General features: G+C 47.2%; 1 protein-coding gene across 2 annotated transcripts in view; it reads left to right on the top strand.

Annotated features, from left to right (window-relative positions):
* The window catches only part of DPYSL2 (dihydropyrimidinase like 2), a gene marked incomplete at both ends in the record, with an annotated part of 116,490 nt that overhangs the window by 63,174 nt on the left and 26,191 nt on the right, over positions 1-27,125 (top strand). For both annotated transcript variants that reach the window (XM_079706425.1, XM_079706426.1), the window contains 4 exons: positions 22,797-22,961; positions 25,153-25,214; positions 25,717-25,797; positions 26,557-26,625. In XM_079706425.1, the coding sequence (XP_079562551.1) occupies positions 22,797-22,961; positions 25,153-25,214; positions 25,717-25,797; positions 26,557-26,625 (377 nt within the window). The remainder of the gene's footprint in view (positions 1-22,796; positions 22,962-25,152; positions 25,215-25,716; positions 25,798-26,556; positions 26,626-27,125) is intronic.

Raw genomic sequence — 27,125 nt, forward strand, 5'->3', positions numbered from 1 at the left:
AAAACGGTGCTTTTAATGAATGGTTGGCTCAAAGGACAGGTAAAGGTTCAACACACAAATCTTTGTCACTGGGGGATGGACGGGAGTCCAACACCTGATCCCAGGCTCCGGGTGCGGGCTCTGTCTGGGACATAGAGATGGTTTATTGCAGTCTCTTCATTTTGCAGTGGGGAAACTGAGGCCCAGGTGTTTCTCCACGTCTCCGCCCTTTCTCTCTAGTGCATGCTTATATCTGTGACTAGTGCTGCTTATGTGCATTTTAGTTCGCTACCAACAGCGAGTGCTGGTGATAGCGAGAGAAGCTTTCCCACTGCACAAAAACTCAACTCTAAGAAAGAGCTTACTTTCCAGAGGATAACTGAAGATGGTCTTATCACCCCTCTTTGAAAAGTGAATTTTCAGTAAATGGCAAGGCCTCTTAATGAAACACAAACTGGAAAAGCTGATCCATAAAAAAGAAATAGGTTCTGCTCATGTCGGGGGTTGGAAAGTTCTCACTCTGTATTTTCTGGATCCTTCCGCTTTTGCAGAGGGGCTTTTAAACTTTTCCATCTTAGTTCTGAGAGAGTCGGGGATCCGGAAGCCACATGCTGTGTGACGTTTCTGCTTCTCTGACATAAATCCTCTCTTTCCACTGTCTCCTTGCCAGTTAAAAGTGACCTCTAGCCACTGACGGCTTTTCCATCCATGACTGTGCCAGAAAAGTGTTATTTTCTTGATTATTTTCCCTCTTCGTGGATTGGCTTGGCCCTTTCTTCTTCATTCTCTTTGTCCTTAAGGCAATCTGCAAAAAAGCCGTCTATTGTTTTTGCTTGTTCTTAGGAATTACATCAAGAAAAGATGCCGAATAACAGAGTCTTAGAAGTTTAGGCTTCATTCATTTATTCTTTCATTATTTATTTATGTATGAATACATGTGTTGGCTTACACAAGCTATATTGACTCTTTAAAAATTAAAAAAAATTATATATAATTTATTTACCATAAAATTCACTCTTTTAAAGCATACTATTTTTTTTTTTTTTTTTTTTTTTTTTAGGGTATTCACAGAATTGTGCAACCTTCACTCCTATCTAATTTCAGAACACTTTTACTCCCCAAAGAAACTCCACATCAGTTAGCAGCTGCTTGCCATTTCCCAGCCTATGGCAAACAGTAAAACAGAAAGTTCTCTATGGATTTGCTACTCTGGACATTTCATATACATGGAATCATACACTATGTGGCCTTTGGTGACTGGATTCTTTCACTTAGCATGATGTCTTCAAGGCTCATGCATGTTGTAGCATGTATCACTACTTTTTCCCTTTTTATGGCCAAATCATATTATGCTGTAGGATATACTGTATTTTGCTTATCCACTGATCAGTTGATGACATTAGGGTTTGTTTCCACTTTTTGGCTTCTGTGAACGAATAATACTCACTTGTGGACAAGTTTTTGTGTGGACATATGTTTTCATTTCCCTTGGGTATGTATCCAGGAGTGGAATTGCTGGGTCATATGGTAATTCTATCTTTAACTTTTTGAGGAACTGCCAAACTGTTGCTCAAAGTGGCTGCACCATTTTACATTCCCACCAGCAGTGTCAGAGGGCACGAGTTTCTCCACATTTTTGCCAACGCTTGTTGCTTTCTGCATTAGGATTATAGCCATCTCTAGGGGTGTGAGTGGTATCTCATTGTGGTTCTGACTCTAGGCTTTATTTTAAGGCCAGTCCACTGGTTCACTGCCCCTTAGCCACCCTTCTCTTGATCCATGATGTGAGAACTTGGTTTTGAGTATGCTTTCCTAACCCTGCATGGGGACATCTGATGTGAAAAGTACAAGGATATTCAGAGAGATGAGAAAGATTCATCGAAATTAGGGATGCCCCAGAAAAACGGGGCTCTCTGCCCTCCCACAGAGGGTACTCTGGGATTCACTGTCTCTGGGGTTCACTGTCCCTGGCTGGCTGGAATGGCCACCTCCTTTCCCTTTAGGGCTCCCTCTGCTCCTCCAGATGCACTGCTGTCTCACGATAGGCCCCAGAGTGAATCCTGTTTTGCTGTTGTTTATGACCACCCTTCATTCTGCTTTATGGTGGGTGGGCAGGTAAGTGGTCTTGTGCCATGGAAGGAAGTTGCTGGTGGCCTTGTAGCCTCTTTGCTCCAGTGTCCTTCTTCTGACACCTTCTATAGCCTGCCAGGCTGGGGCAGTCTCCGCCAAGGACCGGGGATCTCCCAGGCCTGTCTGTTCCTGCCTCAGATGGGCATCCCCCCTCTCCATAGGCCAGGGTAATAAAACGAATCACATCCTGCATTTATAGCTTGCAGAGGCTTTACTCACAGCTGCTGTCTCCTGGGACCCTCCCTCTCCCTCTGTAAGATCGATAGGGTGGGGAATATCCCCCACTCCCCATGAGGAAATTGCAGAATAGAGAAGTGCAGTGACTTGACCAAGGCCACCCAATTCATACAAGGCTGAATGAGGACTCAGACCCTGGTCGTCTGGCTCCCTGGACAGCATGTGTCCTGCTTGGCGTGTTGCTGGGGGCCTCAGGTGTGATGCATGGTTTCAGTGTGTGCACTGGATCTCAGGCGACTCCATCCTTGCTTTCCGGATGCTTCTGACATCACAGTGATGAACACCTAATAAAACTGTGAACTGAGAATGGTGCTGGGTGCCTGGGGCTGCACTGATGTGGGTCGGGGGAGGGAGATAACAACGGAAGGCTGAGGTCCTGCCCAGTGCCATCACAGTATTGCTCTGTGTAATCTCTGCGGTTTCCACCACTACGAAACCCTGTTCATTCATCCATACAGTCATTCACTCATTCTGCTGGTCTTTAGGAGGCCACATGGTAGGTCCTGGTCTAGCCATTAGAACTGTAGATATGAGCTCTATTCTTTTTTTTTTGTTTAATATTTATTTATTGATTTAGACTGCACCGGGTCTTAGTTGCAGCATGCAGGATCTTCTTTGCGACATGTGGACTTCTTAGTTGCGGCATGCGGGTTTCTTAGTTGCGGTATGCATGTGGGATCTAGTTCCCTGACCAGGGCTCGAACCAAGCCCCCCTGTGTTGGGAGTGTGGAGTCTTACCCACTGGATGACCAGGGAAGTCCCTGGGCTCTATTCTTAAAGAAGTTGCCATCTACTGGGGAGACCCACAAAGAAAGGTTTATAATAAAATGTGATCATTTCTAGATGAAGGCTCAGGGGCAATAGAGAAGAAGAAATCTTGACAATCTGCCAGAGCCGGTCAGGGGGAGGCTTCCCTGAACAGGTCTGAGACTTGAGGGCCTTAAAGGACCGTCATGATTTTGCCCTGGAGTCTGATTGTGGGGTGGGCAGCAGGAGGTGGTGTCCAGGCAAAAGAGAGGCATGGGTGAATGGGCTGAGGCATGTGGAATTTGGTAAATAAGAGTCTGGTATGCTTTAGAATGTACGAGTACATTAGTTTTGCTTGGTATAAAAAAGAGTTTTGGAGGGAAGGGTGTAGGGGGGAGTGTGGAGGGAAGGTGAGTGGGAAGGGTGAGGGTTGTGGTGAGGGCCTGATACCCATGTGTGTCATCCTGTGGGTGGGGCGGGAGTGGTGCTCCCTGTTCCCTGAGGTTGAAGGTGAGCCCTAGTTACCTATTTTTTTTCAGCTCCTCTCCAGTCTCTAGCCCCTTCTGTTTACCGTCAAAGTTCAGTGAGAACTCTCACAAACAGTGCCAAGAGACTCCACTGTGAGAGTGTGTGGCCCAGCTTGCAAGGGGGGATTTAGGGCCGAGGAATCTCCTTTGCTAGAGAGACAGGTCTTGGAAGGCTGGAGGAGGGTGTGACAGAGCCTCTGTTGTGCAAGGGCAGCTCTTATGGAGTGTGAGTCTTCGGGGCAGGGAAGTTCTAGTGAGGTACGTGGAGGGAAGGGGTCTTGGACTCTGAATTTGGCCTATAGTGGGTTTTTTTTTTTTTTATAATTTTTAAGTTTATTTTAAAAAATAAATTTATTGGGCTTCCCTGGTGGCGCAGTGGTAGCGAGTCCGCCTGCCGATGCAGGGGACACGGGTTCGTGCCCCGGTCCGGGAAGATCCCACATGCCGCGGAGCTGCTGGGCCCGTGAGCCATGGCCGCTGAGCCTGCACGTCCGGAGCCTGTGCTCCGCAACGGGAGAGACCACAACAGTGAGAGGCCCGCGTACCGCAAAAAAAAAGAAAAAAAAGAAAAAAAAAAGAAATTTATTTATTTTATTTTTTGGCTGCGTTGGGTCTTTGTTGCTGCACGCAGTCTTTCTCTAGTTGCAGCGAGCGGGGGCTACTCTGTTGTGGTGTGCGGGCTTCTCATTGCGGCGAGCAGGGGCTACTTTTGCTGCGGAGCACGGGCTCTAGGTGTGCGGGCTTCAGTAGTAGCACATGGGCTCAGTCAGTAGTTGTGGCTCGCTGGCTCTAGAGCGTAGGCTCAGTAGTTGTGGCGCAGGGGCTTAGTTGCTCCGCGGCATGTGGAATATTCCCGGACCAGGGCTCGAACCTGTGTCCCTTGCATTGGCAGCCACATTCTCAACCACTGTGCCACCAGGGAAGCCCCCTGGCCTATGGTGTTTGAGTTCTACCTTCACTGCTGGACAGTAGTTTCCATTTTCAGAGGAGTCACAGGTTTTTTTTTCCCTTTCCTTCCTTCCTTCCTTTTTAAAAAACTGTGTTAACATATACATAACATAAAGTTTTCCCCTTTAACCATTTTTGAGTGTACAGCTTAATGGCATTAAGTATATTCACGCTGTTATGCAACCATCATCCCCATCCATTTCCAGAGGTTTTTCATCTTCTCAAACTGAAACTCTGTACCCATTAAACACGAACTCCCCCTACCTCATATAAGTGGAATCATACAGTATTTGTCCTTTTGTGCCTGGCTCATTTCCCTTAGCATAGTATCTTCAAGGTCCCTCCATGTTGTAACATGTGTCAGAATTTCATTCCTTTTGAATAATATTCCATTGTATGTGCATACCTACATTTTAAAATCTACTCAGTGGACATTTGGATTGTGTCCACCTTTTGGCTATTGTGAATAATGCTGCTATGAACATGGGTATATAAACATCTATTTGAGTCCTTGCTTTCCATTCTTCTGGGCATGTACCCAGAAGTGGAATTGCTGAATCATATGGTAATTCTGAGCCACAGTTTTCTGATCTGTAATACGATGTTTCAAGGTTACTGAGGTGGCTTAAATTTGATAGAGTGTACAAAGTCCTGAGCATGTGCCCGGCTCATAATAAATGTTAAGTCCCTTCCTTCCTGAAAGGCCCCTTCCGTCCTTTCCTGAAAAGTTTACCCTTTAAAACAAAAGCCATTGAAACTATTTTGATGAAAAATTTCTCTCCAAAGTTAGCGCACACTTCCTTCTAAGTGGAGGAAACAGAACGTCATTTAACCTTTCTTTATGGCCCAGGGTTATTATTTTGAGTCCATGTCTTAGCACTGTGCTCACCTTCAAAGTGGTGGGCCTTTGACAACTCCCACAAATGGTCTCTAGCTGTTGGAAATATTTGTCTCTGTTTCATCATTCTCTGCCTCCTCCCTTCCTGTCTGTCCCCTCTCACTTCCTGGTGCTGTTAGTGTACCTGACTGTGGTTGTCACCCTCCCTCATTTAAGTTCACATTTCAAGCCTTCCTTCTGCTTGGGGACCAGATGATTGAGATCCTCATAATTCTATGAAAGTAGGAAGATACAGACCCTGAATGAGAATCTATAACCACCTCTCCCACGAGCAATTTATTTTGATTGCATGGAGGTCCTTCATGGACATTTGGTGGAGTTTGAGTGAGGGGATCAATGGCCAGATTTAGATAGTGAGGTGTCATTGCCTCTGGGAAAGTCACGCCAAGGAGGAGGTGAAAGCCAGGTGAGTACTCTGCCAGGACTGAAGGGCAGGTGGCCAGCTTCCATCTGGACAGTCTCAGAAGGCTTCCTGGAGGAGGGTGAAATGGACCTAGTTGGGGAAAGAGGAGGTGAAGAAATGTGTGAGAGAACCTGCCTCCCTCCTATTGAGAATCAAGGGAAGCACAGAGCTAGGAAATGGGCCACTGGCTGCCCCTCAGGCTCCAGGGTCACCAGGCTTTGAACACTTATTCACTGTAGGACTGACCATCTGACATCTGACCATCTCCATCCTAATCCCCTCACTTTGCAAGTCTGGCATTTACCATAGGAAATATTAACGTTGTCTTCATTTGGTCTCTTTTGGTATCCGATATCTTATGTGTTTCCCAAAGACATTTTGTTCAGTTGTGGAAAATGTGTTGAAACTGCTCTCTCTTTGCCTTGAACCTGCATCTTGCGTCAGGTCTCTGGGCTGTGGAATTTGAGCAGGAGCACTTGGGCTGGCCCAGCAAATACTTCAAAGTCTCCCTTCCTGATGAGTAAGGAGCCAGAATGCCAGTTATTATCACTGTTATTTAACATTGTTCTGGAAGTCTTAGCCAATGTAATATGACAAGAAAAATAAGAAGAAGTAAAACTGTTGGAAAGGAAAAACAAAATGACTGGCATTTGTTAGACGGTTTACCTTAAATAGTCACGGGAATTAAGTGAAGAAGATATTGGCTCTAAGAAGAAAGTTTATTAAGATGACCCAGTATAAAAATATGTATTCAAAATTAAGAGCCTTCCCATATACCAGAAATAACCAATTGGAAAATATAATTTAAAAATCCCATTCACAATAGCAACACAAAATATAAAGTAACTAGGAATCACAAGAATACATTTTTATGTTTTGGACCTAAGAGAAGACTTTAATAAATTTTAAAAGTGCTATGTGAATGAATAGAAAGACCTAATACTTTAAAGAAGCAGATTCTTTAGAGGTTAATTTATAAATTCAGTGTGATTCCAACCAAAACTTCAAAATGTGCTTTGTTTTTGTTTTTTTTGGATACCTGACTGAATGATTCTGGAGTTCTGGTGGAAGAATTAATATGTAATGAGAACTAAGAAAAATTTTTTAAAAGCATAATGAAGAAGGGGAGGAGACCACTATTGGCTTGATATTAAAAAAATTATAAAAATATAATAATTTAGGTGGTATGGTACTAGCTCCAGAAGAGACATATATATCAATAGGAAAAAAAGGAAAATCCGTAAGTGCCAGCTGTATTTAAGTATTTAGTGTATGAAAAAGATAACATTTCAAACTCATGGTGAAACTATAATAGAGTTGCAGTATTATGCTGGAATAGTTAACTATTTGAAAAACAAAGAAAAGTAAGCTCCTCAAATCATATGCCAGAATACCTTCTAGATTTTGGGTTAGAGTTAAATTTAAACAACAAAGTCAAAAGAGAACCAGGAAAAAATACAGCCAAAGAGTCATAGGAGATATTTCATCAAAGGCAGAAATCAGAAAAGATGGAGACACTTGACTGCATAGAAACTAAAACCGTTATCAGAGTAAAATAGTTAAAAGAAAAACAAGAAGTAGGAAATTTTATTTGCAATATATATATGACCTAGGGTTGATACATTAAAAATATGAAATCTTAACATTTTAATAAAAAGATGAATGCTTTAATAGCAAAAGTAAAGGGTATGAATGAGGTATTCACAAAAGAAGACATAATTCTACCACTAAATTTATGCAAAAATATTCAACTGAAATATTAATAAAAGAAATACAAGTTAAAATAACAATAAGCTAAGTTTTTGTCTACTAAATTTTCAGATGTTAGAAAGAGTTCTAACATCCAGTGTTGTGGTGAAATGGGCACTCATAGACTGCTGGCAGGTGTTTACATTGGTATGGCCTTTCTGGAGGACAGTAAGGCACTATCTAACAGGAGCTTTAAAAACTTATTAGCAAAAACTATTCATACTACTTGACTCAGAATAATCTATGTGCAAGCATTTAGTTCTTTGTTTGTTTGTTTCTTTTTTAAAAAATAAATTTTATTTATTTATTTATTTTTGGCTGCGTTGGGTCTTCGTTGCTGCGTGCAGGCTTTCTCTAGTTGTGGTGAGTGGGGGCTGCTCTTTGTTGTGGTGCACGGGCTTCTCATTGCGGTGGCTTCTCTTGTTGTAGAGCACGGGTTCTAGGTGCACGGGCTTCAGTAGTTGTGGCACACGGGCTCAGTAGTTGCAGCTCGTGGGCTCTAGAGCGCAGGCTCAGTAGTTGTGGCGCACGGGGTTAGTTGCTCCGCGGCATGTGGGATCTTCCCAGACCAGGGATCAAACCTGTGACCCCTGCATTGGCAGGTGGATTCTTAACCGCTGCGCCACCAGGGAAGCCCAAGCATTTAGTTCTAAGGATGTTCACTGCAACATTATTTATGAGAAAAAATTAGAAACAACCTAAGTGACCAAAATAAGTGATTGGTTAAATTATGGCCACTTCTAGGACAAAATATTATGGAGTCATTAAAAGCCATTGTAGGAAATATTTTTTAATATGGATATGTTCACAATATATTGATGGAAAAATGCAGGCCTTGATCACTACGTCCAATTTGATTCTACTTTTTTTTTTAAAAGAGTTTAGTGAAGTACAATTTATACTATAAAATTATGATACTATTTTCATAAAGAATATATATGTGTGTGTATAAGTGGGTAGGAATAAAGATTTTATAGGCACACATCAACATATTAATAGTGACTTTGGGTGATGGAATAATAAAATTTTTTTCCTCAATTTTTTCTGGTTTTCCAAGTTGTTGGCATTTAAGTGCTTTCACGCTTAAAGGAGTTTTATCAAAAGAAAATTCCCTTGGAGCTGTCCTTTTCATCTGGGTTGCTGTCTCTTACCCCTGTCATTCCTGGGAAGGAAGAGAACATAATGTGAGGAAGTATTTGAATTTATGTACAGCCGTGCGGGTGGTCTTTGTGTAGGACCTGAACTCTCCACCATCGACACAGTTATAAAGTGTAATTAAGGCTCCCTGAACAACTGGGTCCCTTATCAAGCTTAAACCTTGTTGTCCAGATACATTGGCTGTTATTCAGAGTCTTATTAATCGGGGGAAAAAAGACCCATTGAATAGCCAGCCCTCAGCCCAAAATGGGGAGCACATCATGGTACAAGGGCCATGGTTCAGACTCCAGAGATGTTATGTTATGTTTTTGAATTCAGTCCAGGTTCCTAGGAGGAAAACACCCATCAATTATGTTGGCTCTAGATAGATCCCAGTCAACATATGACATCACCAGCTCTTATTTCCCTGCCCGCCTTTATTTGGAGGGGATGCAAGGAGAATTGTGCAACGTTGGAATAAACAGAATAGAGCCCAGATTCCTTGTGCTTTTGTTTCTGGGTTGAACTCCAGTCTGATAGCTGCTGTTTTCTTCACCATAAACAGTGAGGCTGTGTCCTAGCAGCTTTGTACAAGGGAGGAATCATTGTTCAGTTGCTAATTAGAACCCGGTGTTTACGACAGTTCTTGTTTGAACTAGGTGCTCTCGCCTTTATTATGTTACTTGGTGTGTGTCCACACGTGAAGTCGTGCATTAGAGTAGGTGTGAACCTCACACTACTTCAGTCCGTATTTTCACGGAAGGATTATTGTCATTAGATCATAGGGTTTGTTTGTGTATCTGCTTCAATAGGAGCGCAAACCTGACCCTGTTTGATCAAGTTGCTCGTTGTCCTTTCCTGTTATTGACAATGACCTTGGGCCTTGGGCTGGAGCATTTTGACATAGTTCTTCACATTACGTATGTCAGTACGTATGTACGTATGTTTCTGTCGGTCTCTAATTAGGAAGCTGCAAGTCCTTGAGTCTCTCTCATCGGGTTCTCTTCCCAACAAGGAACCAGCAGGAAGGAAAACAGACAGACCCAATCTTTGCACGTGAAAGCCTTGTGGTGTGACTTTTATTTTTTCATGATGTTCCGAACAGCCCTGTAATCTCTTATTTTTGGCAGGCCAGTTCAGAATCTGTGGTCTGGTAGTCCCAGGCAACCAAAAGCTGAGACAAACAGAGGAAGTGTCATTACTCACATGTTTCCCCAGCCACCTCATCTTGGCCTGACGCAGCCAGCTGCCACCCCTCTTCGAGGTGGAGCTGTTCAGAGCCGAGTCTTCCCTAGCCCCAGACGGAGTCCCTTTTGGTTGTCCCCCCAACCCCTAGGGTCCCCCCTCCCTCATTACCTTCCTGCATGCTTTCCGTAATTTGTTTCTAGTCTGGAATTTATTTATGGCAGACCTTGTGGTGAAAACTGGGAAGTCTCTTCCATTTTTTTAAAGCAGCCTGGAGTGGGACTTCCCTGGTGGTTCAGCCGTTAAGAACCCATGCTTCCACTGCGGGGGATGCAGGTTCGATCCCTGGTTGGGGAACTAAGATCCCACATGCACGTGCAAAGATTGGGTCTGTCTGTGTTTTTGACTGCATGGTGTGGTCCAAAGTCCACAGGAAGTAGGATAGGGAGCTCACCTCCTACCCCTCTGCCCCTATCATACGCATGCAGGCACACACGCATGCATGCACACGCATGCACACACACACACAGGCATGCGCATACCCTCTGGTCATCATCCTGGTACCCAGGGCCTTGTGTCTGGTAAAGGATGCTAATGGAAGGGGGTGTGCTCAGGAAATCTGCCCATCCTTCGGGCCTGTGCTTCCACCTCTCAGGGAACCCACCTCCTGCACCTCCCTGCGTGGAAGGGGAAGCGGGAGAACAGGGTCATCCATCCCAGCCTGGAGTTACCACAGCCCTTAGGGTTTTGAAAATACAAATCGTTTCAATATTCTAAAAGCCTGCCGAGATTCACACTGCAGTGATGTTTCCAGGATAAGATCAGGTTTCTTTGCTTGTGATTGGAATTACATGGACTCTGTTAATGATGATTAGTTTGTGTTTTCTGCTCTGCTTGGCCGTTTTTCTTGCGTTTGATTCATAATGCAAATGGATACATGTCTTCATGCCTAAGACATTCCATTTGATAGGAAGATTGTTTCCATCATGCTGTTCCTGGGGTTGGGAGCCGGGTGGGGAGGGTGATTCCCTGGGAGGTGAGAAGTCTATATTTATATCTCTTGACAGAGGGTCTCTGTGATTCTTCCTGCTCTAGCATTTACTGTCTTTTATTTTACGACCCATGCCTACTTGCTGTATAAACAGGACAGATTTGTTTTGCTTGTTTTAGTCTTATTTCGTTTTATGCAGAAGACTGTTCAGCTAGATGAACACTTCAAAGTTCTAGTCCTTTCTTGTGGCACTGGGAACCTTGGACCTCCTTCTCTCAACAATGCCTTTATCTGCTCCCTTCCCGCACTCTGTTACCCCTCATGGGTCCTCCACCCCCGCTCCCCCCTTCCCTGCCCCTGCCACCTGGCGCGCCAGCAGCCCTGGAGGGTGCCCTCAGCCTCCTAGATTCTGTGCCCCTGCGACGCCCGAGCCCTGACCCCCCTCACATTCTACCTCAAAGCACCATCGAGCATCTGGAGAAGACTGACTTTGTGCCAGGACTTAGGCCAAGCAGCCTTATATGCTCAGGATGATCCTATTTTACTTTCAATGTATTTAATGAATGTTTGTAGAAGACCTACTCTGCCAGGCACTGGTATAAGCCTTTTGGAAACACCATTTCATAACAACCATTTGAGGAGGTACTGTTATCTCCATCTCACAGGTAAGGAAACTGAGGCCCAGAGAGGGTGAAGGGTCCTGAGTTGTACAGCTAGTGGGTGGCAGAGCCCGGGTGCCAGTGTAGGCAGTCTGACCCCAGAGTTCATGCTTTTGACCCCTATGCTATGAGGTAGCCATGGTTGCTATAGTTATTTTGCAGATGGGGAAACTGAGGTAGGGGGGTGGGTGGTTTAAGTAACTCGCCTAAGGCCCTAGAGATAGTTAGTGGCACAGCCAAGATTCAACTCCAGACAGGAGAGCTTGGAGCCCGGGCTCTGAACCTGTGCACGCTCTGTGGGGTTTCTGGCACATTCAGCGTGGACGGTTATAGCCCTGGAGATCATTCCCACCCAAAACTTACTGGTTCCAAAAACTTACTGGTGCTCTAACATGTTTTTCATGAACACGAGTGTATTTAGCCGGTGGAGTTGAGGCCCAGTTGTCCGACCAGGGCATTTGAGAGGCAGCCAGCTCGAGGGCCCGTGAAGTCCCCGTCCATGAGAATCCCCAGGACTTCAGACGGCTTAGAGGAATTCCAGGATCCAAACACGTGCCTGAAGCAAACGTTGTGTTTCTCCCACCGGTACATGGGTGTGAGGTGCCATAAAGTTGGCTTGTCTCCAGGCGGAGACTCAGAATGCCTGTCTAATTACAGGAAACAGAGCCCTCTCCAGCAGTTAGCCAACGATTTCAACATCTCTTGGAGAAATTCTACATGAGCCTGGAGTTGGAAGCTTTGATTTCTAACGAGTTTGGCTGGAATTTTCACCTTTGGCTTTCCTTGCCTTCTCCCTGGGCCACGATTTCATCATCCTGCTTCGGAGCTGGCACTTCCTATTAAGTGTCGGTCTGTCTGTTTGTGAGCATACATGGAGCTGAGAGAAAGCACAGCTTCGGTCTGTGCACTTGGGGCCCAGGGGCCTGGGCTGCTGCCCTGCCTCAGTCTTGAGGGCCTAACAAGGCGCCCTTAGCAGGGGATCCTTTTAGGGCTCAGATTGACAAAGCTAAGAGCAGAGATAAGGGGACAGGAGAACTAAGATGGTGGCCGTAGCCATTTCATCAGATCCTGGTTAAATTGTCAGTAACCTCTTTGTACAGCTGGTTGATCTGCTCTCTATGTATTACTTAGTCCCCTACTTAGGTCTTGGAAGGTGGCCATTTATCTGAAACAGAGATGGCCTAGAATAGTGAAAAGAGCTTTGTTTTTTACTCCCTTAAATAGCAAGCAAATAAAATGAAAATACCAGCACTGCCTGGGGTGACATTCTGATGCATGGCTAGAGGCGGTATGAAGTGGTGATGCTTTGGAATGCAGCGGGGTCGTCTGTATTAGGAGCTGTAGTAACTCTGACTCTAGGACCCTCTCCAGAGAAAACCATTTAACATAAGGTGCAAGTTATTTGCGTGAATATGTCCATAGAAACATTATGTATCGTAGAGGAAAACTGGAAGCAGTCTGTAGGTTCAACATAGGAGAATGGTGAAGAAAGTTGTGATAGATCCTCCTTAGAAGAGTTCTCATAAAAAATGGAATTACAAAGACTCTGAGACAGCACGGTATTAAGAAAAAAGCCACAGTTAAGAGTAAGTGGGCCTTTTGAGTACACCCACATAAAACATATGTACATGACAGTTGTGGAAGATGATATAGAAAAAGATGAACCGTTATGATTAAGATGGTGGGATTATGGGTAATATTTTATCCTGCTATAAAAAAAGTAAAGGAAACAGTGCAGATTTTGGATTCAGACCTGGGATTAATTCTGGTACTGGTACATCACTTTATGTGTCTTTAGTGACTCTTGAAACTTCCCTGGGACTCAGATTTCTCATCAGTAAAAAGAACCATTTCTAAGGGTCTCTGGATCTGAACCTTATTGTAGCCATTAACAGTCTCTTTAAGTGGAGTGTGCCGGCCTTGCTTCTATCAATAAGCAATTAGTAAAAAAACTCGTGGGCAATAAGTGCCATCCTTGTGCACAAACCATGGAGTCCTTTAAGCATTCCTGGTGGTCAAGCAGTGCTGCAGGTTTATTGTCACCTTTCGCGGCTTGATGATGCCTTGCCTGCAGGCGCTACTCCGCACATCCATTTCAAGTGAGCGGAGAGCAAACTATCAAGTCCACAGAGGCTGGTTTTGGAGTAAAGCCCTGTCTGGCAAAGTGACTCCACTTCCTTCCCTCCTCATGTCCACCGGTCGACTCTGGTGGGTCCCTTCCTGGAAGGTTGACCCACACGTTGTCTACAGATGGGCTCTCAGACTCTCCACGTCTGCTTTTGATGAGTCAAGGAGAGGATTTCTGCGCATCATTGGGTTGATAAATCCTCTTAAAGGATTTACACATTATAAATGACCCTTCATTGCCACACATAGATTTCATTAGCTCAGCCTTTGATCGTACATGCAGGGAGGCCGTGGGCAAGCTATACCAAGCCTCAAAGAAAAAGGTTTTACAAGGTGCTGACATTTTGACAAGCTCTTACCTGGCACCCCAAATTGAATTTCAATGACCCACATTGGCTGTATCCCCTCTGCCCACCAGGTTCAGTTCGTTAGCTGCCCACTTCAGTGAACTTGCAGATGTTTTCGATGATAGAAAAGGGTTTAGGTTTGGAAAGTGGAGGTGCGTGCTGTTCGTAGATATGCCAAGAAGGTGATGGTTAGTAAAGGCTGTCAAACAAGGCGGGTTGGGATTCGAGCTCTGCAGGCACGTCCCATGGCCCCCATTTCCTCATCTGTGGTGCAAGCATCGTGAACCTACCCTGCCTGCCTGGTTTGAGCATCACACAAGATAAGCCGTGTGAGAGCACTTTGGGGACCACTACAGAGCTATACCGAGGTGAGGTTGATATTGTGGCTCTCAAATAAATACAAACAGTGGTATGAAATTATAAAATGGTATGAAATTAGAAAATGATTTAACTGTCCCTTTCCTATTTAAAAAAAAAATTTCTGGAGGCGTGGATATGTTTCCCTAAAGCGGGAAGCTTTGGTTATGCTTTGTGCTAAATTGTGAAAATGGAATGAAAAGCCAAGAGGCCTTTCCAAGATCATCGTTAGAATCAGAACTAACACTGGGTTTGGAATCTGGGTCTTCTCTCTGCCCTGCTTCCTACCTTTCCTTTCTCACCCTCTGTCTCCAGCTCTGATTCCTGGACTCCCAGGGTTACCTACCTTCCAGCAGCCTGGAAGCAAGGGGCAACCTCATTCCACCAGGCCCAGGCCACGGGAAGGGAAATCTGGTGGGCAGGGGGCATGGGCTGCAGGTGTGGGGAGCTCCAGGCGCCCACTTGCAGCTTCTGGATGGGCAGCTCTTTTGGGGCAGCAGGAGCCACCCTTACAGGTGCTGCAGCATGGGGGTCCCACCTGCTTCTCCAGCTGCTGGTCACGGGGACTTGCCGGAGACCGAAGAGGGCCCGGGTCCCCAAATCCATCCACCAGTGAGTGCTGAGCCCAAGACACAGGAAGAGTCGAGACACAGGAAACTTGCAGAGTGCTGTCTGGAAGCAGGGTCCGTGGTGCTGTGGGTAGTCACACCGAGGTGGTAGGGACGGGGTTGGGATGAACCTGGAGCGTGTTCAGGCAGGGGATAGATAGGGGTGCTGTGGGTGTGAAAGGGAGGCTGGGACATGGGGCGTTGACAGCGATTCAACCCTTTCCAGAGCTTGGCGGGGAGGACGGGACAGGAAGAGAGCAGCAGCCCAAGGATGGAGCAACGTCATTCCTATATGTACCTTTTATTTAATGTTTATTTTAAAAAATTTAAAAATATTTTTTTAATGGACTTTCTTTTTATTTTTTATTTATCTATTTTTGGCCGCACTGCATGGCATGTGGGATCTCAGTTCCCTGACCAGGGATCGGACCCATGCCCCCTGCAGTGGAAGCATGGAGTCTTAACCACTGGACCGCCAGGGAAGTGAAGTACCCTTATGTGTACCTTTTAATGTATTTTTTTCCCAAATAGACTTTAAGTATTTCAGGAGCATGGTTCATTTCCTCCAAAGCTGGCTGATCACAAGATCACTTAAGAGGTTGTTTGTTTGTTTTATAAATACATTTTACTCGCTCCTGCCTTGGCCCTTATTCCCCCCAGATCTGGCTTAATGATTCTACCAGCGATCACTGGATACTGAACCGTTTCCTATGGCTCGACTTACTTCATATGAATATACTCGTTTAGTTTTAAAAACAAGATTACATTAAAGAAAGTTCGGGAAAGAGAGAAATCAGGGGATGACCCCAGTGCCTCAAGGTTCGAGCAGTTAGTATGCCTGCGATCGTTAGGCTAATGACACAGTTCTCTTCTCTGTTTATTGAATTATTGAACTACTTGCTGTCGTTACAAGAAGTAAAGGGATGAGACGGCACTTTGCTTCTCGATGAGCCACCCCTCCCGGCTTGCTTTTGAGCCGGAGTGGCTGAATAGAGGCTCTGGAGTCTCCCATCTGGGGTCACAGTTCACCTCTGCCAGCTGAGGCCACGTTATGGCCCACCTTCCAGAGTTCTGCCCAGGGTCTTGCAGGGCTGCAGCCCAGGTGCTGGGACGTCGCTCACCTCCCACAGGCCAGGCCCTCTGCCCCGTGCGCTCTAAGTAACGTGAGCAGCTTACTCAACCTCCCTGTCCCTCAGCTCCTTTAACGGAAGACTCAGGCCACCATGGCTCCTACTGCAGGGGTCTGGTGTGAGGATTGAGCCGGATCATCCAAGGAAGATGCATAGATTAGTCCTGGACACGTAGGAAGTACTTGATGAATATTCATTATTTTTGCCATTCTTCCCATCTTCAGAGTCTGTGAATTACACTTGAGTTTGTTGTTCCTTTCTTTGGCCAGGGCTAGCCTAAGGCCGGGGGCCCCTTGCCGGCATTCATTCAGGAGGGCTGGGATGTACCAGTCGCCATGGTGACTGGAGGGATGGATGGGATAGCTGTGTGTGACAAGGACTGTGGTGGAGGGTAGGGGTCCTGAGCTGGGTGTGTTCATTCGCAGAGTCCCATGGCTGGGCCCCTGGGAGGAAGAGTGGCCCAGTCCTCGAGATGGCCGAGACCTTGCTTTCTAGAGGCATGTGTGACGTTTGGTCTCTCCTGTGCTTATTGAGCGCCTTCTGTGTGCCAGTCCTCCTGCTTAATTAATGCTTTGGGGGACACAGAGAAGAGAATATGAATGGTAATTGGTCATATCTGACCAGCACCTGGTAGACTACATCGTATTGAATGCTCACAGAAACGCGGTGAGGTGCATTATTATCATCGGTTTGTAGATGAGAAAACCAGGCACAAATTGTTCTAGGGGCTTCCCTGGTGGCGCAGTGGTTAGGAGTCTGCCTGCCAATGCAGGGGACACAGGTTCGAACCCTGGTCCGGGAAGATCCCACATGCCATGGAGCAACTAAGCCCGTGCACCACAACTACTGAGCCCGTGTGCTGCAGCTACTGAAGCCCGCGTGCCTAGAGCCCGTGCTCCACAACAAGAGAAGCCACCGCAATGAGAAGCCCGTGCACTGCAGCGAAGAGTAGCCCCCGCTTTCCGCCACTAGAGAAAGCCCGCGCGCAGCAACGAAGACCCAACGCAGCCAAAAGTAAATGATAAATAAATAAATTTATATAAGAAAAAATGTTCTAGATAGTTCCAGCTCTTAGGAAAATGCTTCCTTGCTTTGTGGGAGAAGCAGTATATTTGTGCAAGGCGAGTAGTTAGCCCTGGAAGCATGTGCTTTAGAGGCATCTTAATACTTCACAAAGGGACTTATGTGGGAGTTTTCCTTATGAAGGAATGTAACTTTGTCTACCTGTTGGTCTTTTGCAGCGTGTTCGTGTAGCAGGCATCTTCGGAGTAGTTCCCATATTGACTCATTTACACCTCACTAGAACTCTGTGGCTTAGGTACTAGTATTAACCCCATTTTACAGATGAGGAATCTCAAGTCCACGGAGGCTGAATATCTTGCCCACAGTCACATGATGAGGAGGTGGCAGAACTGGTCAGGAGCTCAAGCACTGCCTCTCCTATGTGTCCCTCTCATATCCCCGGGCACAGGTGCTTTCTCTTCCCTTTCTGCCTTTTTTCAGAACAAAACTGTCAGGCTGGGCTCCCCAGAGGCTCTTATCTCTCTACCAACAAAAGCCATTCCCTGCTGACTAGGTCACCTGGCATTTCGCTGAGTAGACGCCAGCCCCCCGAAACTCCATAGATAAGCCAGCGGTGGTTTGTGTTGTTATCTCCCTGATGGTTTGCTTTTAATTCAAGTCCATTAATTTATCTAAGATGGAAATGGGCGAGGCCAGCGCGTGCGCTCACACAGTGCAGGGCCTGGAGAACGAGGCAGCGCTGATTCTGGAAGGGGAGGCTGGTGATGGGCAGTTCTGAGAGTTTCGAGGCCCCAGGGAGCGCCGGTGGTGTGTGTACGGACTGCAGGAGATTCTAGACCTGCCCCTACAAGGGTCTGTCTGTGAGGCTTCGGAGAGGCAGGGGGAGGGCCCGAGGGGGGACCCGGCAGGGCTGACCACCCCCGCATCTTTCTCCTGCTTTACCTGCTTCTCCCCCCAGCAGACCTGGAATGTTGTTCTTGTTCAGCCACCTCAATTCCAGAACCGGGACTGCGGTGGTGATTTTCTAGCATCTCTATGTGTTCTGAATACGAAGGGCCCCATGCAAATTGATCAGAAACATTAACCGCTGGCTTTTTGAAAATCTGGGGTCTTGGATTATGTCAGGGCTGACTTCCTAGGTGTGATGTTGTACTCAGGTTAGCGAGACATCACCCCTGGCTGGGGGGGTGTCACTGGGTGGAGGGTCTGAGCATCTGTCTGTGTCGTTTCTTACAACTGCATGTGAATCTACAATTACTATAAGAAGTTTAAAAAATAGGGTCTTTTAAATACTACAGACTCCAAAGAGGTCCTAGATTTGAATTTTCCAGGAGCAGCATGTTTACGTGGTGTTAACACTTTGCCGATATCCAATAAACATAACAACAGGGTACCAAAACCACTCAAGGCAATAAAAAGGAATGAAGTGCTGATACATGCGATAATGGATGAACCTTGAAAACACTATGCTAAGTGAAAGAAGCCAGACACAAAAGACCACATATTGTATGATTCTTTTTATATGAAATATCCAGAGTAGGCAAATCCGTAGAGACGGAGAGCCGATTAGCGGTTGCTTTGGGCTGGGAGTAGCAGAGGTGGGAGGGTGTGGGGAGGGGTAGTTGACGGCTATGGGGTTTCTCCTTTGGGTGATGTTCTACCACTAGACTGTGGTGATGGCTGCGTAACTCTGTGACAAGACTAAAAACCGAACAGGTTAAATGAGCGAATTGGCTGGTATGTGAATTATGTCTCAGTAAAGCTGTTAAAAAAAGTAGGTCCTTTGACAGTTTCAAGAGAAGTAATAACAGTCCTTTGGAAAGAGCTGGTGTCTTCTAAATACAGGCACCTCCGGACGCTGGTTGGAACCCCTCAATTCAGGCCGCTGTCCTGGGACATCTTCTTGGCTGTCTCATAAACCAGGTTCACAGGCCTCCTCCTGAAACCACAGTGGTGTTTCCGATAGCTCATCCCGAGGGAACGAAGCCGCAGCGTGTACCAGATGTTTTGGAAGGTGCTTTCACACGCTTTCTTTTTTTTTTTTTTTGTTTTGCGGTACGCGGGCCTCTCACTGTTGTGGCCTCTCCCGTTGCGGAGCACAGGCTCCGGACGCACAGGCTCACGGGCCCAGCCGCTCCGTGGCACGTGGGATCTTCCCGGACCGGGGCACGAACCCGCGTCCCCTGCATCGTCAGGTGGACTCTCAACCACTGCGCCACCAGGGAAGCCCATCACACGCTTTCTTGAACTTCTTACAGCCCTGCACTCAACGGTAGTTGTTTCATGCCCACGTTTTATATGTGAAGAGAGGGGGATCCCAATGAATATACACAGCAGGGGGGTGAGGCAGCAGGAGTCAGAGTCAGAACTTGGGGTTCACCAACCCCAAAGGCCATCCTTTCCTGGTCCGATGCCAGGCTGGGTTGATGAGCTGTCCGTCAACGTCTTACAAGAGCGGAGAGAAGTCAACTGTCAGGCAGAAGCCAGGCTCTCGTAGGGACAGATGGCTTAGGAAAGTCACCAGGGAAAAGGCCTGTGAGTTCCATGCAAGTCATTTCCAGGCTCTGTCCTCGGAGGAGAATCTCTCCTCCCTCCGGAAATGAGTCTGACACTCTGCCCTGTTCCCTGGAGCCGCTCTTCCCAGGAGAGCTTCTATTTAAAGAGAACTGTGGGAAAACACGTGGAGGCTTTTCGTGGACACGTTTCTGAGCGTCATTAGCTCTTGGAGGAAATGTGTTTATTTCCCTGAAGCCCTCAGCTTTGCCTGTGTCCTGAGTTTTCAAGGGTTCATAACTCTACGAGCTGCTTTTGGATATGGAGAGAACCAGATAGTTTTGGCCAGTGATAATGCTGTTGTGTAGTAAACAGGACCCTGATGGTAAAGTGGGCAGGAGTCAGTGGCGGTTTGGCAGAAGAAATCAGTGGGAAAAGATTTTTCCTCAGGTAGTGATGCTCAGAGTGGAAGCTCCCAGGGAGCTTATTAAAAGTTCAGATTCTCAGGTCCCAGCCCAGACCTACAGAATCCGAAAGTCTGGGGGTGATGTCCAGGAACCTGGGTTTTTTTTTTTTTTTTTTTTTTTGCGGTACGCGGGCCTCTCACTGCTGTGGCCTCTCCCGTTGCGGAGCACAGGCTCCGGACGTGCAGGCTCAGCGGCCATGGCTCACGGGCCCAGCCGCTCCGCGGCATGTGGGATCCTCCCGGACCGGGGCACGAACCCGTGTCCCCTGCATCGGCAGGCGAACTCTCAACCACTGCGCCACCAGGGAAGCCCAGAGCCTGGGTTTTAATAAGCTCTCAAGATAATTTTTATACACCCTGAACTTCAAGGAGCATAGCACCCGATGATCTTACCTATGCTTGGAGTTGAGCAGGAAAATCTGATTGTGTTCCCAGGAGGGCATGTCCTGATCTTACAGGGTGGCGTGGGAACTGGAAGGGAGCATTCATTCATTTGTTGAAAATAGGTATTGAGCACTTCCTATGTCTAGGCACCTACCCCCTGCTCTGAGGGAGTTTACATGCCAGCGACAGGGGATGGGAGGGGGAGAGTCAGAGAGTAAAGTATGGAAATGATGCAGAAACTACTGCACATGGGGGTGCGGCCCTGGGATGGTGACATTTAACCCAATCAGAAGGAAGAGGGATGTGACCCTGGATGGTGACATTTCACCCAATCAGAGGGAGAAAAACGAGATGCCCAAGGAAAGAGCAAGGTGAATGGATTTCCAAAGAAAGAGCACTGCTTGTGCAAAGGCCTGGAGGTCGGGGAGTTGGGCAGGTCAAAGAGTGAAGCAAGGCCGGGGTGGCCTGAAGGTGGTGAGCAGGGGGTAGGTGGCAGAGATTATGTTGGAGAGATGAGCAGGGACCGGTCTTCAGGACCAAGAAAAGGAGTTAGAATTTCACTCTAGAGATGGTGGACAGCTACCAAAGGCTTTTTGGAGGAGGGCAGGTGATGAAGCCAGGGGCGTGACTAGGGAGATACTGCCCAAACTGTGATTGCTACAGAGTCAGGTTTTCGTCCTTTTTTTCTTCTTCTTCTTCTTTTTTTTTTTTTCTTTTTGCCAGGGGCAGGGGGACACAATCTAAGAAGAAAACTTGAAATCACTTTGTCAGAGTTTCTCTGTTAGTATTTTACAGATGGAGCAGACTTGTATTAGAAGTGTATATCCTCATTGGTTTTGTTAGGTAACATTATATGTTATATGTATTACAATACCAGCAATGTATTTACCCATTTAATTACATATACTACTACTTATAAAAAGTAAATTTTGTCAAAAGAAAATTCAGCCTAGATGTCCGTATTTTCAAGCATGTGAAGCCAAGCTCAGTTGATTACAGTTGAGCAGCGTCTGCAAGATTTGATCCACTTCAGAAATCTGAGCTCACTAGCATTGCCTGGGCTGGCATTTTCTTAGCTGAGAACTGCTTACCTGGGTGTAGAAAATCTAATATTTAGAGGAATGATTCATTGCTTTAGGCATCAAGAGTCCTGGGTTTTGTCTTCTTGGTTGCGTAAGTTTGATTCAACCTTGGACACGTCATTTCAGGATGTATTTCAGTGTCTCTGTGCAGGAGATGAGTCATAATCACCATGGTAACTGGGCGAGAGCTCTTCAGGACCTAGGAGAGACAACATGTGCAAAGGCCCTGTGGCAGAAGGGAGGAGGCTGAAAGACGGCCTGTGTGTTTGGAGATCAGAGTGCAAGGGGTAGATGGTCCAGGGTGATTTGTAGAGGTAGGCAGGGGCCAAGCCAAGATCTTGAAGACCTTGTTGGGAACTTTAATTTTTATCTGAAGAGTAAGGGGAAGCCGTTGGAGGATTTAAATCGGGGAGTGACATGAGGTTGACATGCCGTCTCATTGAGTCCTTATAACAAATGTATGGGGTACGTCATATCCCTATTTTCAACCAGCACAGAAACTCGGGGTAGTGGAGATTAAGTAGCTCACCTTGCTGGTGGGGGGTGGAGGCAAGAAACAGACTCAGGTGAGCCTGACTCCAGGGGCCTCTGTCCTCTGTATTAGCCTACCTCAGTAATAATATAACAATAACCGCAGTTTTCAAATGCTTTGAACTCGTAGGATGAAAGATCTCCCTTAAATTACAAAGTGGTATTATGCCACAGAAATCCGAGTGGTGATGAGAGAGTGGATATGCCGGGGAACTTCTAAAAGGCCCCGTCTGCGTGGCTCCGGTCCAGCATCCTCAAGTTCCTTGCCGTCTGGTAGGGGGCGTCTCACAAGCCAGCTATCAACACAAGGAAGGGCTTGCCGGCTCTGGCCCGCCATCTGACACTGCCATTGTCCGTAAGGACTCATTGTCCTTGAAATGTGCCCGAGCTCTGTGCTTTCAGCGGTTTTGAGCTGGGAAATCAGATCAGGGCAGGTCGTGCGTGGTTTCACTGGAGGAGTCATGCCGTGCCAAGTTTCTGCTTTCTCCTTCTTGGGTAGTCGGCTGGCTTAAGTGGATTTTTAGCATCTGGTTGTAGAGATCATCATCTCAATTTTGAACCCAAGAAGCCCTGGTTCAGGGTCGAAATGGGGAAACAGCTGCTGGCCCGCAGCCCTTGAAGCTCCTGTTGGTGACGACGCATGTCTGTTCCTTTCTAGTTGACCATGTGGTTCCCGAGCCTGGGACCAGCCTGCTGGCTGCCTTCGACCAGTGGAGGGAATGGGCCGACAGCAAGTCCTGCTGCGACTACTCTCTGCACGTGGACATCACCGAGTGGCACAAGGGCATCCAGGAGGAGATGGAGGCCCTGGTGAAGGACCACGGTAGGTTGTCCTGCCCCAGCGCCTTCTGGGGACATTTCCTTCTCAGCCCACGAGCTGGCTGAGCTCTGAAGGAGAGCTCTGGGAAGAGTGCTGATTGGTGCCTTCTGCACCCCCGTGCCTGCCAAGAGGGAGGGCTTAGGCTGCAGCTCGTGCTGATTGCAGGTGGCCAGACAGCTAGTCACAGCTTAGTGGTGTGAGCGAACTGTGTGCGCCAGCCAGGCTGGAGAGTGATTTGCTCCCAAAGGATAACATGGATATCCCAGGGAGGATTCTGGGCAGTCTTAGGAGAGAGCCCAGGACCCTGAGTACAGGACTTGAGCAGTCTCTTCCTGCAAACCCAGAAGAATCAGGGTAGATTTGAGGGTGATGAGGCTCTGGGACCACCTGCAGGGTCTGTCTTTGTCCATAGGACCATGTTGGGGAGGAAGATTCTAAGGATGGGGTTCTGAAAGATTCCCAGGGAGGCTGGGGGAAATCTTAACTACCTCAAGGTGCCTCTGGGACTCTCTTGTCCACAGGAACCTTGGGGGTTTGGGTGGTGTTACCAGACCGCATTCATCTTTGGGCGTCTCCTTGACCTTGGCTATAGACTGGAGGTCACGTGGGGTCACCTGTTGACCTCTTTGGATCCTAATCGTCAAGGAAGCATCTATGCTTTAGGGTTCTGGGACTGCTAGGCTCAGAAATGCCATGAGCTATGAGTAAAATCTAGGCATGGATCTGGTAGCTATCCATAGATTTGGTAGAAAAAGCCTAGCATAAAAATCTGGAGTCTTGGGTACATCTCTCTGCTCTTCCAGAAGCTAGCTGTATGACCTTGGGCAAATCACTTAAATTTTATGAGTCTCAATGAGGAAAAAAAATCTCACATGAGGGTATTGGGTTAGATACCTTAAGATTCATTGCAGCATGAAGGTCCCATGTGAATGCAACTAGGTAACCCTTGACCTTTCTCACTTTTGAGAGTACTCAAATGGATTCAAGACTTATAATAAATTTACTCCACATCAGCCTGGAGGGCTCCCATAGCAACTGTTGCCTAGCAGGGGACAAGGGCAGGGATGTCCTGAGGCATTGAACCCAGGCAGCTTCCAGCACCCCCGGACAACTTGAATTAAGCTCCAAGGCAAGCAGGTTGTCAGAACAGTTGTTTACCATTGTGATGAATGTTAAGCAGGGTTGTTTGGTCTGGTGCCTCTGGAAGCAAGAACTCTAAAATGCCAGGGTGAGAACTGTGATGTCTGCTTGTCACACTCACAGCCCTTTTCTTGTTAAAAACGTTTCTTAAAAATCAGCCTGGAAGGCAATCGGTTTACCAGAGAAACGACATTTATTATAGATCTTCATCTGCAGGGTCTTCTAATTCATCTTCTTGTTAAAGTCACAATGGTTAAGAGCAACTTTTATTTTTAACTTTTCACTTTTAATAGTGGTAAAATACAACATAGTGTACACTTTACCATCTTCATCGTCTTTAAGTGTGCAGTTCAGTGACATGAAGAACATTCACCTTGTTGTGCAGCCATCACCACCATCCGTCTGCAGACCTTTCTTCATTGTTCCATAATGAAACGCTGTCCCCATTAAACAATAACTTCCCCTTCTCCCTCCTCCCAGCCCCTGGCAACCCCCATTCTCCTTTCTGTGTCTATGAATTTGGCCAATAGGTGGAATCCTACAGTATTTGTCCTTTTGTGATTGGCGTATTCCCCTTAGCAGAATGTCCTCGAGGCTCATCTCCATATTGTAGCCTGTGTCAGAATTCCCTTCCTTTTTAAGGCTGGATAACATCCCATTGTATGGCTGGACCCCATTTTGTTTATCCATTCATCCACAGACACATTTTGCTTCCACCTTTTGGCTATCGTGAGTAATGCTGCTGTGAACACGGGTGTACAAACACGGGCAATTTAAAATTTTGATATAGTTTTAACTTTAGAGAAAATTGTAAAAATACTAAAAAGAATCCTTAGGCACCCTGTTGCCAGATTCGCCAGTTGTTCGTATTTTACCACATTCGCTTTATCATTCTCCCTCTGTCTCCATCTCTGTCTCCCTTTGTCTCTCCCTCTTTCTCTGACTTTCTGTCTCTCTGCATACATATGCGTAATATTATTACTTCCTTATTCCCTTCCAGATTATTGCTTTATCTATTGGTCACGTCTCCACCTCTGTTTTGTCTGTCCACTAGGGGTAAACTCCTTCCTCGTGTACATGGCTTTCAAAGATCGCTTCCAGCTAACGGATTCCCAGGTAAGAAAAGCCTGATCACTGGCATTCGGTATGTTCGAACCACTGCTGTTGTCTTGAAAGCTGCCTCCAATGAATGCTCACGGGAAATGGCTGGTGGATGAAGCCCCTGATGTAACTCCCTTTAGGGAGGGTACAAGCCCAGTGCCCTGGTCCCCCAGGACAGGTGATCCACCAAGCTCTGGAATCAGCCACCTGCCGTGGGCCAGTGTGACGGAGAGGTGTTCTCCGACCCTCTTCAGCAAACCTGGTGCAGAGAAGGTGTCACCAAGAGCTTCTCCTAATTCCAGCCCTTTTAGGTTACGCTGCCTCTGTTAATTACCGAGAGGTCCTGCTCTGCCACTGGTGGCCAGAAACACTGCCCTCGGGCGTGTCAGAAAAGCCGGCCTTAATAGAAGCAGCCAGGGGTCCCTGTGCTGGTCCCTGTGGCTGTCAGGGAGGTGCTGTACTTGTGACCAGGAAGACAGAGGTCCCCGTCTCTGATCCCACCCCCTCCCTCTCTCAGATCTATGAAGTCCTGAGCGTGATCCGGGACATTGGAGCGATTGCTCAAGTCCACGCGGAAAACGGCGACATCATTGCAGAGGTATGTGCTTTCTCTTCATCACCTCCACGTGACCCACGGAGTGAAAGGCAGGCTCGAGAGTGGAGCAGCTTTCATAGCTCAGCTCCGGTGGGGAAAAGCGGAGTGACCCAGTGGGACTGTGCAAAGAGCCTCACTGACAGCGCGGATGTTAGGGGTGCACGTGCCGCTCGGCATCTTCTGTAGGACATGTAGCCTTTCCACAGAGAAGTCCTTCCTCTCAGCGCTGTGATGTGGCTGCCCGTGGATGTCCACATATAGATATTTTACACTGTAGCCCAGGGCTGGGGACACATTGGCTTTCGGCATCCCAGGGGACAGCTGCACATATTTGGGAGGCTGTAACTGATCTGTCATAGCTCGGGCAGCACTGGAAGCAGGGTACCGTGCCCTCTCTTCGTGGGGTCTTGGGATGAGGGCTGAGTGGTCAGCGTGCCATTTAAAAAAAAATTTTTTTTTGTGGTACGCGGGCCTCTCACTGTTGTGGCCTCTCCCGTTGCGGAGCACAGGCTCCGGACGTGCAGGCTCAGCGGCCATGGCTCACGGGCCCAGCCGCTCCGTGGCATGTGGGATCTTCCTGGACCGGGGCACGAACCCGTGTCCCCTGCATCGGCAGGCGGACTCTCAACCACTGCGCCACCAGGGAAGCCCCAGCGTGCCATTTTGATGTCTTGCCCGAGTAATTTTTACCCACGTCTCAGCAGTCAGAGCCATCTGGGGTCCAGCTCTCCCTGAAAGCCTGCTTTTCTTTAAACACTGCAGGAGCAGCAGAGGATCCTGGATCTGGGCATCACGGGCCCTGAGGGACATGTGCTGAGCCGGCCCGAGGAGGTGAGCGTCTGTTGAATGGAATGCATGAGTCCGTGTTCTGGGGCGGGCGCCACCAGAGCCACAGAGAACCCACTTCCTGCCTGTTGAGAATTGGGCTTCTCGGGTGCTGATTTTGGTCCCTCTGAGAAGTCACATCACCCACTGAGAAGTGTCTACACAGGCAAAGTAAAGGGTTAGACTGTGCTGTGGGGTAAAGCAGTATGGCTTGTTTAGCCTAAAGACTCCTGTTTCTGTCTCTAATTCTTCAAGCCCTTTCTTGGGTAGACAGACACAAACAGCTTTTTATTAGCATCCAGCAGTTGGGGTTTTGTGGTTCATAAGCCAGGGCCTCCAAAATCTTACCATAAAAGCTCCTCTAAGTGTCTAGAAAGCAGAAGGGGGACTGTAAGTTTTTCCGTGATAAGTCTGCACAGGGTATAACATAATCATCAGAGTATGGTAGACAGAATCTTTCAAAATCGAGGAGGGAAAATTCAGAGCAGGGTTCTTGCTGGCCTCGG

This window comes from Hyperoodon ampullatus (genome assembly GCF_949752795.1).
Source record: "Hyperoodon ampullatus genome assembly, chromosome: 6".
Classification (NCBI taxonomy): domain Eukaryota; kingdom Metazoa; phylum Chordata; class Mammalia; order Artiodactyla; family Ziphiidae; genus Hyperoodon; species Hyperoodon ampullatus.